Genomic DNA, 12,850 nt, shown 5'->3' with positions numbered 1-12,850 from the left:
ATTTGGATCCCCTAAACACAGAGTTCTTATTCAATTCCTAAGGAAACCTAAAAGAAATCTCATTAAAAGCTGAACATAATAGAAGTTTGAATGTGTTATATAAATACACTGCTTTGAGTTTCTGAGAGTGTGCTTATTTGTTTGCTTTTTTAGATTTATTTGTGAAGGAACAGTGGAAGAGACCATCTTACAGCTCCAGGAAAAAAAGAAAGATCTGGCACAACAGGTTCTGTCAGGGTCTGGAGAATCTGTCACCAAGCTCACCTTGGCTGACCTCAAAATCCTTTTTGGCATCTAAGGTCCTGTCTATAGAGTATAGAATAGTGCCATTTCTGATGTGGTGGGGTCCAGGACTAAAACCCTAGCACGATCCCTGAGCTCTGTTCTTGCGTTCCTTTTCACCTTCAAGCCTTAACACTCTCCTCTCAAAATGGGGAATAATCTTATCCCTAGAATTGAGGGTGGGTTATCATATTCAACAATCAGCACTCATGTTAATCAATCAGTTTATTTGAAGAATGGCACAGAAATTAATCCATTTTTTCAGATAAACAAATGCCTTGGAGCTACATGGTTTTGAAGACCATCTCTCACAGAATTGGATTTAAGCTTCAGTAAAGCTCAAAAAACCCTCTGTTGCTTCTCCGTCCTGAGCTGTTGGGAAAAGCAGTGTTATTACCATCCCCGACACAGACTCCACTCATCTTTCCATCTCTTGGTGCTGGTGAGGCTGCTCCTGTGACTGTCCCTCTGGGCTGAGCAGAGTCGATCCCCGTGGCCAGCCATTCTCTGCAGCCATTGCAATCCAGGCGGTTCTCCCTCTCAGGATTAATCTCAGGGAGGTGCTTTGCATATAAATAGATGTTAAGTATCTGTGCCATTTGTACCAGCATGACTTTTTGGTATTTACATCATTGTTTCATCTAGTAGTATATCAATATCAAATGTCATTTAGGTTTTGTTGGTGATGGTGGTGGGGATTGAACCCAGGAGTGCTCTACCACTGAGCTACTCACCTAGTTTTTGTTATTTTTAATTTGAGACATTCCTAAAAACTTACTTTCCTAATTTCTGCTAGAAAGAATCGTGTAGTTCTTCCCAGATAGAAATATTCCCTCAAAGTTGGATAAAGAAACAAAACCCTGTGTTAACACAGTCACAGTAGGGACTGAGACACTGTAGTGTTCAAGTAAAGCTTCCCTCTAAGGACCAGATATTAAAGGCTTATAAATATAATGGGGCCCTGGTGGGAAGAATTCTGATCTGGGCCTTTGACTCAGCTCTAATTCTAGTTTCCCATTAGCTGGGCTGCCTGGTCAGCGTTGGAGATCCAGGGTGCTCCTGGGGCACACTCCTGCATGCCCATGCCTTTCTTGGAGGCCACAGTGTGGGTGCTTTCCTGGAGCTTGGGGGGGAGCTGGGACTGGTGAGCCTCCTGTGCCCCATGTCATTTTGTGCCTGGCTTTACCTTAGTTCCTTCTGCTTTATGTTCTAGTGACTTGAGCACTCCTCATCCAGGGCAAAGTAAGGAGTCCAGGACAGGGATAAGGACCCTGGGTCATGGCCGGAGGAGTGCCCAGCATTCACTGGGCACAGAGCGGACTGAGCGGGTGTCCCTGGCCTGACTTCATCTTGGTGTCAGTGGGAGCCCCCAGGCAGATCCCTGCACAGAATGGGCATGTTATTGTGTATCTCACTGGACACAGGACTCATCAGTGTTTTTAGGCCATAAACTTCAAGAAAAAGAGAACCCTAACAAAAAATAGTCAGCAGAGGGATTGTATTAGATGAGTCTTTGATGAGGTTTCTGGATGTCATAAGCCTCAGGAAAGTAATGATGGCCTCTGAGAGCTGATGGTCTTTGCATACTGTGCAGGTTACCAATCCTTAGTAACCCTCCCGGACCTCGCCCTACTCCCTGCTTGGTGAGGATATTTTTCTTGAGACTCAAATGATGCCATCCTCTGGTTGACTTTAGCCTCCATCTGGAGCAGGGAACTAACTGTTTTTTCCAGAAGCCTATTTTTTAATTCATGCATGAGGCTTTTTCCTGAGTGAGACGTTTACAAGATCAGATATATTCATTTTCCCCAGTGAAATGACTCACTTTGGACCATTTTGCAAATGGAGGACTTTGCTTCTTGTTCTCCAGGATGGCGCATCTGCTTTTGTCTCCATTCAGATGGAGGCTCTGGAAGCTCCCAAATTTGAGTCATCCTATAATGTATTTATGGGGGAACCTGGAAGAGAAAAGGGTTGTAGAATCTGGATTCTGAAAGGAATACAGAGGGCTGGGTATGTTGCTCAGAGGTAGAGTGCTTGCCTAGTATGCACAAGGTCCTAGGTTTGCTCCCCAGTACCACAAAAAAAGAAACAAAACGGAAGTGTGTGGAGGCTGGGAAAGAGCATTGCAACTGTATATATTTTTTTTAATGTATAAGAAAGTTTATTATCCCCAGTTATCAAAATGTGTATTATCCACACCAACTCTGTTTATGGAAGTGGGCTGGCCAGGTTGGACAAATGTATGACCTAATTCACACCAATAGAGATAGCATTTCAGATTCATCACCAGAGGAGGAAAGGATGGCAAATCCCTGGCTGCCATTTCCAGCACAGCGTATAAGTCCTGGATGTAAACTGTGTTTTTCTATGGAAATTTATTTTTTCTTCTTTAAAATTAAAAAAAAAAAATCATTGTCAGTGCATCTACTTACCTAGAACAAACACTTCTTGATAAAAAGTCCAAGACAGACTCCAATACATTAATACTGGGTGATTTCAACACACCTCTCTCACCAGTAGGCCATTCACACATAGATTAAGTAAATACTCTTCAGACCTAAAAAATACTATCAATCAAATGGGCCTAACATGTATGAAGACTCGAATTGGGTGTAAACAGATACACACACACACATACATACACACACAGAGATATGAAAAATTGTGGTATATATGTGTAATAAGAATTGTAACGCAAAAAAAACACCAAAATACATGTATAAATTGGCGTGAACGAATCGGCGTGAACATACTCTATATACAAAGATATGAAAAATTGTACTCTATATGTGTAATAAGAATTGTAATGCATTCCACTGTCATGAATTTAAAAAAATAAAATCAATAAAACTAAAAAAAAGGAAAAAAAATTCTCTAATATAAAAAATTGACTTAAAAGATATCTAGAGAATGTTTCATCTATATCCACAAGATTTTTCTGATCTACAATATTGATAAACCCTTAGGCAGACTAACCAAAAGAGAAGATTCAAATCAAAATTAGAGATGAAAAAGGAGATCTCACCACAGGCATTGCTGAAATTCAGGGAATCATTAGGAACTATTTTGAAAACATTCCAATAAAGCAGAAAATCTAGACGATATTGACAAATTTCTAGGCATTTATGCCTTACCCAAATTGAACCAAGAAGATATAAAACCTAAAATACCATTGTCAAGGAATGAGATTGAAGCAGTAATAAAAAGCCTCCCAACAAAGAAAGGATGGGACCAGATGGACTCAGCTGAATGATACCAGACCTTGAAAGAAGAGACAGTGATTACAGGTGGAAATATGCACTTTTTTTCCCCCTGACTCCCCTTCAAGGGCTTGAAATGAACTGAGCCATGTTCAATAATAGGAATAAATACCGTTTAACAAATGTTGCCTCTGAGTGGAGCCCCACTTCTGAGCAGTGAACCCACCCCTTCAAGAGGACCATTATTGCTCCATTCATTTAGCCCTGGGAAGTTGAGGCTGAGAAATAGTGACCCGTTCGCCTCAGATAATGCGGCTCTGTGACACAGTGCTGGGATATTACCCAAGAAAGACTTTGCAAGGCAGAGTGGCCTTTGGTGCTTGTTAGATGCGGATTCCTGGCCCCCATACTTTTCCCGACTGACAGTACTTCCTGGATGGGACCCAGGAGTCTACTTTTAAGAAGTTCCTGGTGACTCTAAAAGGCAGCCTAAGCATACACTCTCGGGAAGCAACCTCTCTTAGCAAGCCAGTTTCCAAGATCAGACATGCCTGCTTCCTGAGTGACAGCTGCCACACAGCTGACATGTGGCAGTTTGACTTGTGACACTTAGGAAAGTATTAAAGGAGATGATTCTGCACAGCTCATTCTTTTAGTCAAGACTCTGATCAGTGACTGACATTTTCAAAGGAAGAAGCATGCTACTCGGGGCTGGGTTAGGTTTTGGGACATGAGGACTGCTGGTGTGTATGGGGGGGCACTACCCCCAAAGAAAGGGGGCCTGGATACCAGTCTTGTCTTAGTTGGAACCCAGACATTTAAGGGACAGCAATTGGACACAACAGACCTATTTTTATATGAATATTTCCTCCTTCACACCAGGGCATGACAGTCTTTCTAATTAACTCAGGCTTTTTGCCACAAACCCTAGTGAAAATGCACCATTTTGTTTTGTAAGGAGGTACCAAAAATATTAAGTTCATACCAATAAACAGAGCTGGGCTTAGCCACCAGAATAGACTGAAAGGGTTCAGAGTCACACAGAGAGGCTGAGACATTTTGCAGTCCTGTCCTGATGCCCAAGTGAGGACTGAGATGGTGACCTTGGAAGGTGTAATAGTTATTCATTGTTATGACAAAATACCTGAGAAAAGCAACACAAAAGGAGGAAAGGTTTAATTTGGCTTTGTAGTTTCAGAAGTTTTAGATCGCAGTCACTTGGTCCTTTCTCTTTGGGCCTCAGAAGGGAGAATGTTGTGGCAAAAAGCATTTGGTAGAGCAAAGCTCCTCATCTCAAGGTGTCCAGGAAGCAAAGTAAAATTGGAGAGGTGAGAAAGGGGGTCAGGGACAAAATGTACCTTTCAACGGCATGCCCCCAAGGACATGCTTCCTCCAACTAAGCCCCCCTCCTAAGGTTTCTACTACCTCTCAATCATCTTGAGTTGTAAATCCTCATAATTATGAGGTCAGAGCACCTATAATCCAGCCACCACCAAAGGTCACACATCTGGACACTGTTGCATTGGGGACCAAGACTTCAACACATGAGGTTTTGGGACATTAAAGATCTAAACCATAATATGCACCCATCACAGCCCTCAAAGGCTGCTGGCCACCCGACAATGCAAATGCATTCGATCCATGTCTAAGAGTTCTAGTCAATAGTTCCAGCGTTGCTTAAACCTCCAAGTTCAAAGTTTCCTCTGAGGATCCAAGGCAAGCTCTTCCTTGTGAGCCCCACTAAAAAATTTAAAAATACTCCCAAGATACAAAGACATAAGATAAATATTACCCTTCCCAAAGGAAGGGATAGGAAAATAGCAATGAGGAATTTGTCCAAAGGAAGACCAGAACCCAGCAGGTGAAACATTCAATATTATAGCTCTGTGTCAGCCTTGCGTCATACCATGCCATCATATGAGCTCCACAGTGCTTGTGATGTCATTCTAGGACTGACTGCCTGTGCCTGCTGCTTTCCTTTGTAGATATTCCACATCCTTGGCATCTCCATTGCAGCTTTCACTCTACTATCATAGCTTCATGCATTGCTCACTTAGAGGATTCTTATCCTGACACACACTGCCTTGTTTCCCAGAATTTCTTTTGAAATTGCAATGGAAACCTCCATGACCCTGACACTCTTGCATTCTGTTTGCTGCAAGACCAATACCATGTGGAAGATGCCAGGGTCTGCCCCTGGCAGGAGCAGTAGGTGGGCCCACTACTGCAGCCTCTGAATGCTAGACCACTGAACCATGGGACAGAAATTCTAGGGAAATAATTCCATAGGCAACCCTGACTGAGCAAGGTGCCCTGGGACTCTTCTCTAAAAACTATCTTTCAAATGAACTATTTGTACATCCTGGAGTCTGCCATGGGTGGGGTCTAGATCATTCCTCAGATGTTTGAAAGGCATCTTTCCTGGTGCAAAGTACTTGGCTTCTTTTTAATTATCTTGGTTTCTTTAGTAACCATGCCTTCCTTGGCCTCAAGGTTAAATATGGTCCTTTTCTGGACAAACTGCAAGTTTTTCAAATCTTTCTGCTCTGCTTTTCTCTCCCAGTTCTCACTGTGAACTTGACAACTGGGAGAAAAAAAGCAGAGCAGAAAGATGTATAAAGCAGCTTGCAACACCCACTTCAGAACCAGACATTGTGTGACTTGAAATTTGCTCCACCAGATTAATTATTCTGTCCTGTTTAAACTTGGCCTCACACAAAGTCTCAGGCCACGGACAAAATATAGACAGGCTCTTTGCCAGAATATAACACAAATGGCTTCTCGTCTAAGACCCAGCAGAGTTCTTGTTCCCATTGGAAACCTTATCAATCCTGCCAGCAGTCTGATCTTGTGAGCAATCACCAGGAGCACTAACTAACTAGGCTCAACTTACAGCATTCTAAGCTTTGTCTAGCCTGCTTCTCTTGCTTTTTCCCAATTCTTCCTGGAAATCATATCCAACAGCATCTGATCCACATGGTCAGATATAGTCACAGTGATGACCCCATTTTTCAGTACCAATTTTCTATGTTACTCAATGTTCTGTCACTTTGACCAAATACCTAAGAAAAAGAACCTAAAAAGAATAAATATTTACTTTGGCTCATGAATTCAAAGCTTGCAGTCCATGGACACTTGTCTCCATGAATTTGGGCCTCAGACGAGACAGAACATCATGGTGGGGAGCACACAATGGAGCAAAACTGCTCACCTCCTGGTGGGCAGAACAGAGAGGAAGGTGCTGGGGGAAGTGCATCTTTCAAGGGAATGCCCTCTGGAACTTAGTTACTTTCAGGAGGCCCAGCCTCCTGAAGTTTCTGCCACCTCCCAGAAAGCTACACATGTATCAATGAATGTATGAGGTCACAGCCTATATGATCCAGTCACCTACCAAAGGTCCCACCTCTGAACTCTGATACACTGTGTGACAAGCCTTCAACACATGGGTTTGGGGGACATTTAATATCCAAACTGTAAGAGGAGGCATGCAGACATTATTAGCTCCATGGAATCCCTGCAGCTGAATTTTTGTCCATAAGTGCAGGGAACTCTTGGTGAGGACCTGTCGAATTCACAGATAGTTAGTGTTTGGTGGTATCGGTTTTGGTCTTTGGATTTTAGTTCTTTGATTTTTTTTGTTTTTGTTTTGTTTAGCGTGTGTGTGTGTGTGTGTGTGTGTGTGTGTGTGTGTGTGTGTGTAAGCTAGCCTCCTTAGTTGGAATTGCTGCTTAGGATGTATGGTCAGTAGTGAGGTTGTAAGAATGTAGCAGGGCCTCTCATCCAGCTCCTCTCTTAAGGATCCCCTTACATGCCTTTGTCAGGTTCTGAAGGGCATTGGACAGGGCATTGGACCCACATTAAATTGCCCCACTATGTCCTTACAGGGACAGAGGTGGCCGTGAACCCATGCCAATTAACGTTATCTATCTACTCAGAAAGATGGATCACTTGGGATCTCATTTGTATAGAGCAGTTGCTGGAGGGAGGTGTGCAAGCTGCCTCAGGTTTCTCCTCAGGGATATCTGAAGTTACCTGGAGTTGGGTGGCACCTCCACCCCCACCTGGAAGAGGCATCAGAGACATTTTCCTGGGACAGTTTCCCCTCCCCTGTTCTCTGTCCTTTCTCTCATGTCTCTGTGAAAGCAGAGATGGTTCTTAATACATTTCTGTTCTCAAAAATATTACATTAAAATTTGACGTTTCTGAAAGATGATCATGGATTTTCAGGGTTTGCATCCTCCTTGCAGATTTGGGGCTGTGCATGCTTAAGTTTGAGCAATGGGTAGTACTGGAAGTTAATCCAGAAAGCTAAAGGGAAAAGTGACTTCAGAGACCGGTGGAGATTGCTGCTCCCCTACACACACACAACACACACACACACACACACACACAGAGAGCAACAGATGATTCAAAGTGCTTCTGAAGGAATGGGGCTCTGAGCAGTCTGTGGGGCAGAAAAGTGGGTGCTATCGACACGTCTTTGCTCTGCTCTGATATCCGCGATAGCATAAGGAAGTCCTGTGAAGCAGTCTGTGTTGGGACTCAGGAAGTAGCACATTGCATTCCCGAGTGGCTTGGGGGTCACTTAACTGCTGCTCAGTTCCCTGATTGTATTATGCAAGGAGTTTGGTCCTTCCAGGGTGACACTCGCCTCTTTTTAGAGCAGAGGCATGAGGCAATCCCTCTGAGAGGCCTGACCCAGGTATGGGCCCCTCCTTCAGCCCAAGTCTCCAGTGGTGCTGCAGTGATCCAGATGTCCTAGGGGTCAGAGGGAGGATGTTTGGCAGAAGAGTAGCCTGGACGGGATGAAGGGGTGGCAGAAAGCAGGTGTTTCCCAAGACAAGTGCCAGGTTCCCAGGTCCTGGTGTTTTCCCCTGAGGCAGTGCATTTGTGGTTGGAAAAAACCATCAGGGAGCTTCTAGTTCTTCAGGAGCCTGAGGAATGCCCACAGAACTCCAGGAAGTTGGCTGGCGAGACCAGCAGCTGCTTCTTCTACCCCTCACTAGTCCCAGCTCGGTTGTGCAGGGGCTTTGGGGTTTTGTTCTCAAGAGCAGCGAATTTGCTAGAAGGCCCACTTTTATTCCACACGATGCCTCAGGCTAAGGGTGCACAGTGAGCTCTGGTGGAAGAGACCCCAGAGTCCTCCTGAGAGAAAAGACCTGTTGCAGACTGGACCGTGAAGAAAAGGAGGGAGTAGATAAGGGGGGGGGAGAGTAGAGGGAGGGAAGCATGAAGGGGAGGGAGTAGACAGGGAAGGAGGGAGGAAAGAGGGAAGGAGCCAGGAGGTAGCAGGAAGGAAAGGAGGAAAAGGGGGTGCAGGAGGGGAGAGGAGCAGAATATATTGGGGGCCAATGGGAAAGAGGGGAGGGAGAGGAGGGAGAGGGAAGCAGAGAGAAGGAAGGGAGGGGAAAGGGAGGACAGCACAGTAAGAAGACCCTAAGGCTGGTGTGCAGGGAAGGGACCAGAACAGACGGGGTGAGGCAGCTCAGAGGCAGGAGTTGGAAGGCAGCCCCTACAGGATTGGCAGAGAGAATGGCTGTCTCAAGAGAGAGGAAGGAAAGAATTGAGACTACATTCTAGATTTTGTTTTTTTTTTACTTGAAGAACTGGAGGATAGATATCCCGGCTGCTCACAGACCAGGAGAGTCCTTGGGACTTGGGAAGCCTTCGAGGACCCCAGAGAAAGCGCCAGTGTTTTCCCCAAGGCATGCAAACTCCTTCCAACACACTACTTTTAAAGCAGTGTGAGACCTCTTACACACTTCGCCTACTTTTCTTTACTGTTTTCCTGTTGATGGGACATTTGAGTTGCTTCCAGTTTGGGACCATTAGAAATAATGCTGCAGCAGACACTTAGTCCCTAAATTTTTGTCAGCAGCATCTCCGATAATTTTCTTCACAATGTCCCAGGTGTACAATTGCCGGGTAGAAGCCATGTGAATTTCACAGTGTGTCAATGTCCATTGCAAAACGATGCTCTAGGGAAATGGTACCGTATATATTTACCCAAGAGCAGTGTGGGAAGATGGCTGGTCTCACTGCACCCTCACCATGGGGACCATCAGCCTTGGTCTGAGCCCTTGCTAGGTGGATATTCAAGAAGTACTGTTTATTACCCAAATCAGACTCAATGCCCATGAGGACTCAGCTAGTGAGAAACAGATGTGGAAAATTCTTTCAGCAGGTTTGGATGGGATTTCCCTGAACCATGTTCCTCCCCACAGCATTACTATGGGGTTGAATATGGTGTGCAGTCCCCTAAGCCTGTACTTGTGTGGATTCCTCTGTGCTGACCTCTCACGTACCTATTCTGAACTTCGCTCTTACTCCTCTTCCTGCCAGAGAGCCTCAGGGGTTGCGATGGATTTCCACCAGCCATTTGCCCAGCAAATCTAATGAAAAGCACCCTCTGGTCTGTGATTTTTGGGGTGGTCCTAGAAGGATGAATTGCTCATTGTCATTTATCCAATTAACCAAACTATATAGTGTGAACTCTTCCAGGCAGTGACTGGGAGTAGGAGGGAGCACTGAAGGGGTGCAGGGGGCCATCCTGTTGTCTCCCATAGCATTTTTTTTTTTTGTTAGGGCACTCTGTTAGTCAGTTCTCCCTCACTGTGACAAATACCTTAGAATAAACAACGTAGAAGGACGACAGCTCCTTCATGGGCTGAAAAGACGCTGTGTGTTTTCGTCAGCTTTTTCATCACTGTAACCAAAAGACCCGACAAGAACAACACAGAGGAGGGAAAGTTTGTTTGGGGCTCTTGGTTTTAGAGGTCTCAGTACACAGATGGCCGATTCTATAGCTCTGAGCCCAAGGTGAGGCAGAAGATCATGGCAGAGGATGTGGTAGAGGGAACAGCTCAGAACGTGGCAACGAGGAAGCAAAGAGAGGCCTCTACTCAGCAGAGACAAAATACCCCTCCAAAGGCACGCCCCCAGCCACACCCTACCTGCCTGCAGTTGCCACCCAGTTCATGTTTAGGTGAGCTTCTGGGGCAACTCCTCACCTCTAAACCGTAGCGCTGTGCTGCATTGAGATCCCTGCAGAGTGGGAGCCAGGACTTTGGAGTTCAGTGAGGATCCACAGCTGCGGTCTGCCCTCGGGCCAGGCTTTCCCCGCACCTGCAGCCTGATTCCTCTGGAACTTCAGGAGTCCACACAACATCCTGGGCACAGCAGGCTCACGTTGAGGATTCTCAGCACCTCTGCATCCTTAGTAGCTGGTCCTTGTTCCTGAATAAGTAACAGGTCAATTGGGGAAGTAGGGGGCCCAGGTTCCAATCCCCCCTTATGCCCCCAGAATGTTCCCTTCCCACCTCCCTCCTCAGTCTCTCCTCCATAAACCGGAGCACGGTTACCTGCAGCCCTCCTCTGTCAGATTGGGTTCTCTGTGGGAAACACAGAGGATGGGCTGTATCATGCACCCGGAGGAGTGAGATCTTAACACAGGGTCCAGGTCAGAGGGGACAGAGGAGGCCCCAGCATCAGAGTTGACAGTGGAGCCCTCTAGAGAGCTGGCTAAGTGTGTGTGTTCTCATATCCAGAGACAGGAGAAGCTGGTAGCGAATCATCATGAAGGTAGGGGTCACTGTCTCTTGTCAGTGTAATCAAGTGTTGGCCCAGAGGCTTCAGGAGGGCACCTGTGACATTATCCCTCGTCAAAGATCAGCTCTGCTCAGCGCATAGAGCATGGAGACCCATACAAACCTGCAATGCCCCCTCCTCGCACACTCACACTGTTGCTCAACCTTCCTCCATAGCTCCCCATCTCAGCCTGCCCGACTCCAGGACAGGCCCTGGGAGTCCTGTCCTCCATTCCCCACGTGTTGTGGCCCCCATAACGAGCCACCTGTAATCCCTGGGCACCAGAGTGTCCCTGCACCTTTGCACCTTTGTACTTGCTGGTTCCTCGGCCGTTTTCTACCCACAGCTTTGGAATCCCAGCTGTTTGTCCAGTGCTCCTTGAGGGCAGGGAGGTTCTGGATGCCCACCCAGAAGACTTCAACCCCCCTTCTTGCTGTGGGTGCTCAATGTGAAGTTGGTCCACTTGGGTAATGGCCATCTCTTTCCTTCCTGCTAGAGACTGGTTGGACAAAAGGCTTGTGTACCCGTTTTGGCTGATCAGAGTAATCTACAGGGGCTTCTGAGATAGTTCCCCCTGAAAAGAAAGAAGAAGTGACAGAGAAGAAGACACCTTCTGGCTTTTGTCTGAGTAGTGCCTTTATGGATGTTATGGCTGGAGTGGAGGCAGCCATGCTGCAACCATGAGGAAACGACACTCATATTCTTTTAGCAATGCAGAAGTGGGTGTCATCCGGGCCACTGATGACATCATTGGGCCACCACACCAGCCATGGGGCTGCACCTCCCATCACTCACCTCATCCATGACACTTTCAGTGCCTTTGTAGTCTAAGCCACTGTTAGTAAGGTTTTCTGGTACTTCAGGCCAACACATTTCTAACTGATTCAGAGATGGAGTCTCTCAGATCTTACAAATTGTGTGACTGTAATGAGTTCCCCCAGAAGACTCAGACTCTGTCCTGGCCCCTGCTCCACACATGCAAGCAGCTCCTAAGTGCCATCTGCCTGATTAGCAATGCCTCTCTGCCTGTCCCATTGGGTCTGTGAATACCCATGGGGTAGGCCTCTGCCTTTCTTGTCAGTGCACCCCGACCCTGCATACTTTGTCCCTTCATATCCCCTCAGGGCCACACTTCCCCACGGCCACAAGCCTCTAGCCATCCACGGGTTCACTGTGGCTTCGGCAGCCTCCCCAGCATGTCTGCCTCCCTGTCACCAGAGCTTCCCGGGGTTAGATCTCACTTCCTTTGTGTCTGCAGGGGCCGAGGTGCTGAGTGTCTCCTGCAGATGTTGCAGAAACCATGATGCTGGAGAGGGTGAACATGACCTGAGTGTCGAGGCAGAGCGGAAGGGCGGGAGGGCACATCTCCCTGTCCGAGTGGGTTCTCTTCACCTCTGAAAGAGGCGTCTGCTATGCCAGGAGGGGGCGGGGCCCCCATGCACCCAGAGAGAGGAGATGCCCCCAAGTGGAGTGGGAGTGAAGTCCAGATCTGTCCCTGAGGTCACCTGAGCATGTCTCTGTCATTGTCAAGCAAGGTGAGATAAAAAGATGTTGGGATGGGTAGCTGTGAAGGCAGGACCAGAAAGAGTGACGAGGCAGGATGCTACTCTCTTCCTGTCTCCTTTCAGGGTGGAAGCCTTGGGGCATCTCTTCACAGTCGCATGGCATCCACAGGTCTCAGCACCCAGACCAGGTAGGGAACTGGCTCTGCTGGTCACAGACAGCCCACAGCATATGGCCGCCAAGTCTGGCTCCACACTTGCTCTCTCGGGCCTTGT

General features: G+C 46.8%; 1 protein-coding gene across 2 annotated transcripts in view; it reads left to right on the top strand.

Moving 5' to 3' along the window:
- The window catches only part of Ttf2 (transcription termination factor 2), a 39,561-nt gene extending 36,465 nt beyond the window's left edge, over positions 1-3,096 (top strand). For both annotated transcript variants that reach the window (XM_046458222.2, XM_046458223.2), the window contains one exon: positions 154-3,096. In XM_046458222.2, coding sequence (XP_046314178.1) covers positions 154-298 — 145 coding nt within the window. In that variant the 3' untranslated portion in view covers positions 299-3,096. The remainder of the gene's footprint in view (positions 1-153) is intronic.
- Positions 3,097-12,850: the final 9,754 nt, after the last annotated feature.

Source organism: Marmota monax, unplaced genomic scaffold, assembly GCF_021218885.2.
Source record: "Marmota monax isolate L192 unplaced genomic scaffold, Marmota_monax_Labrador192_F-V1.1 WCK01_AAM20220418_F8-fsc00087, whole genome shotgun sequence".
Classification (NCBI taxonomy): Eukaryota; Metazoa; Chordata; class Mammalia; order Rodentia; family Sciuridae; genus Marmota; species Marmota monax.
This window is presented reverse-complemented; position numbering and strand designations above follow the sequence as displayed.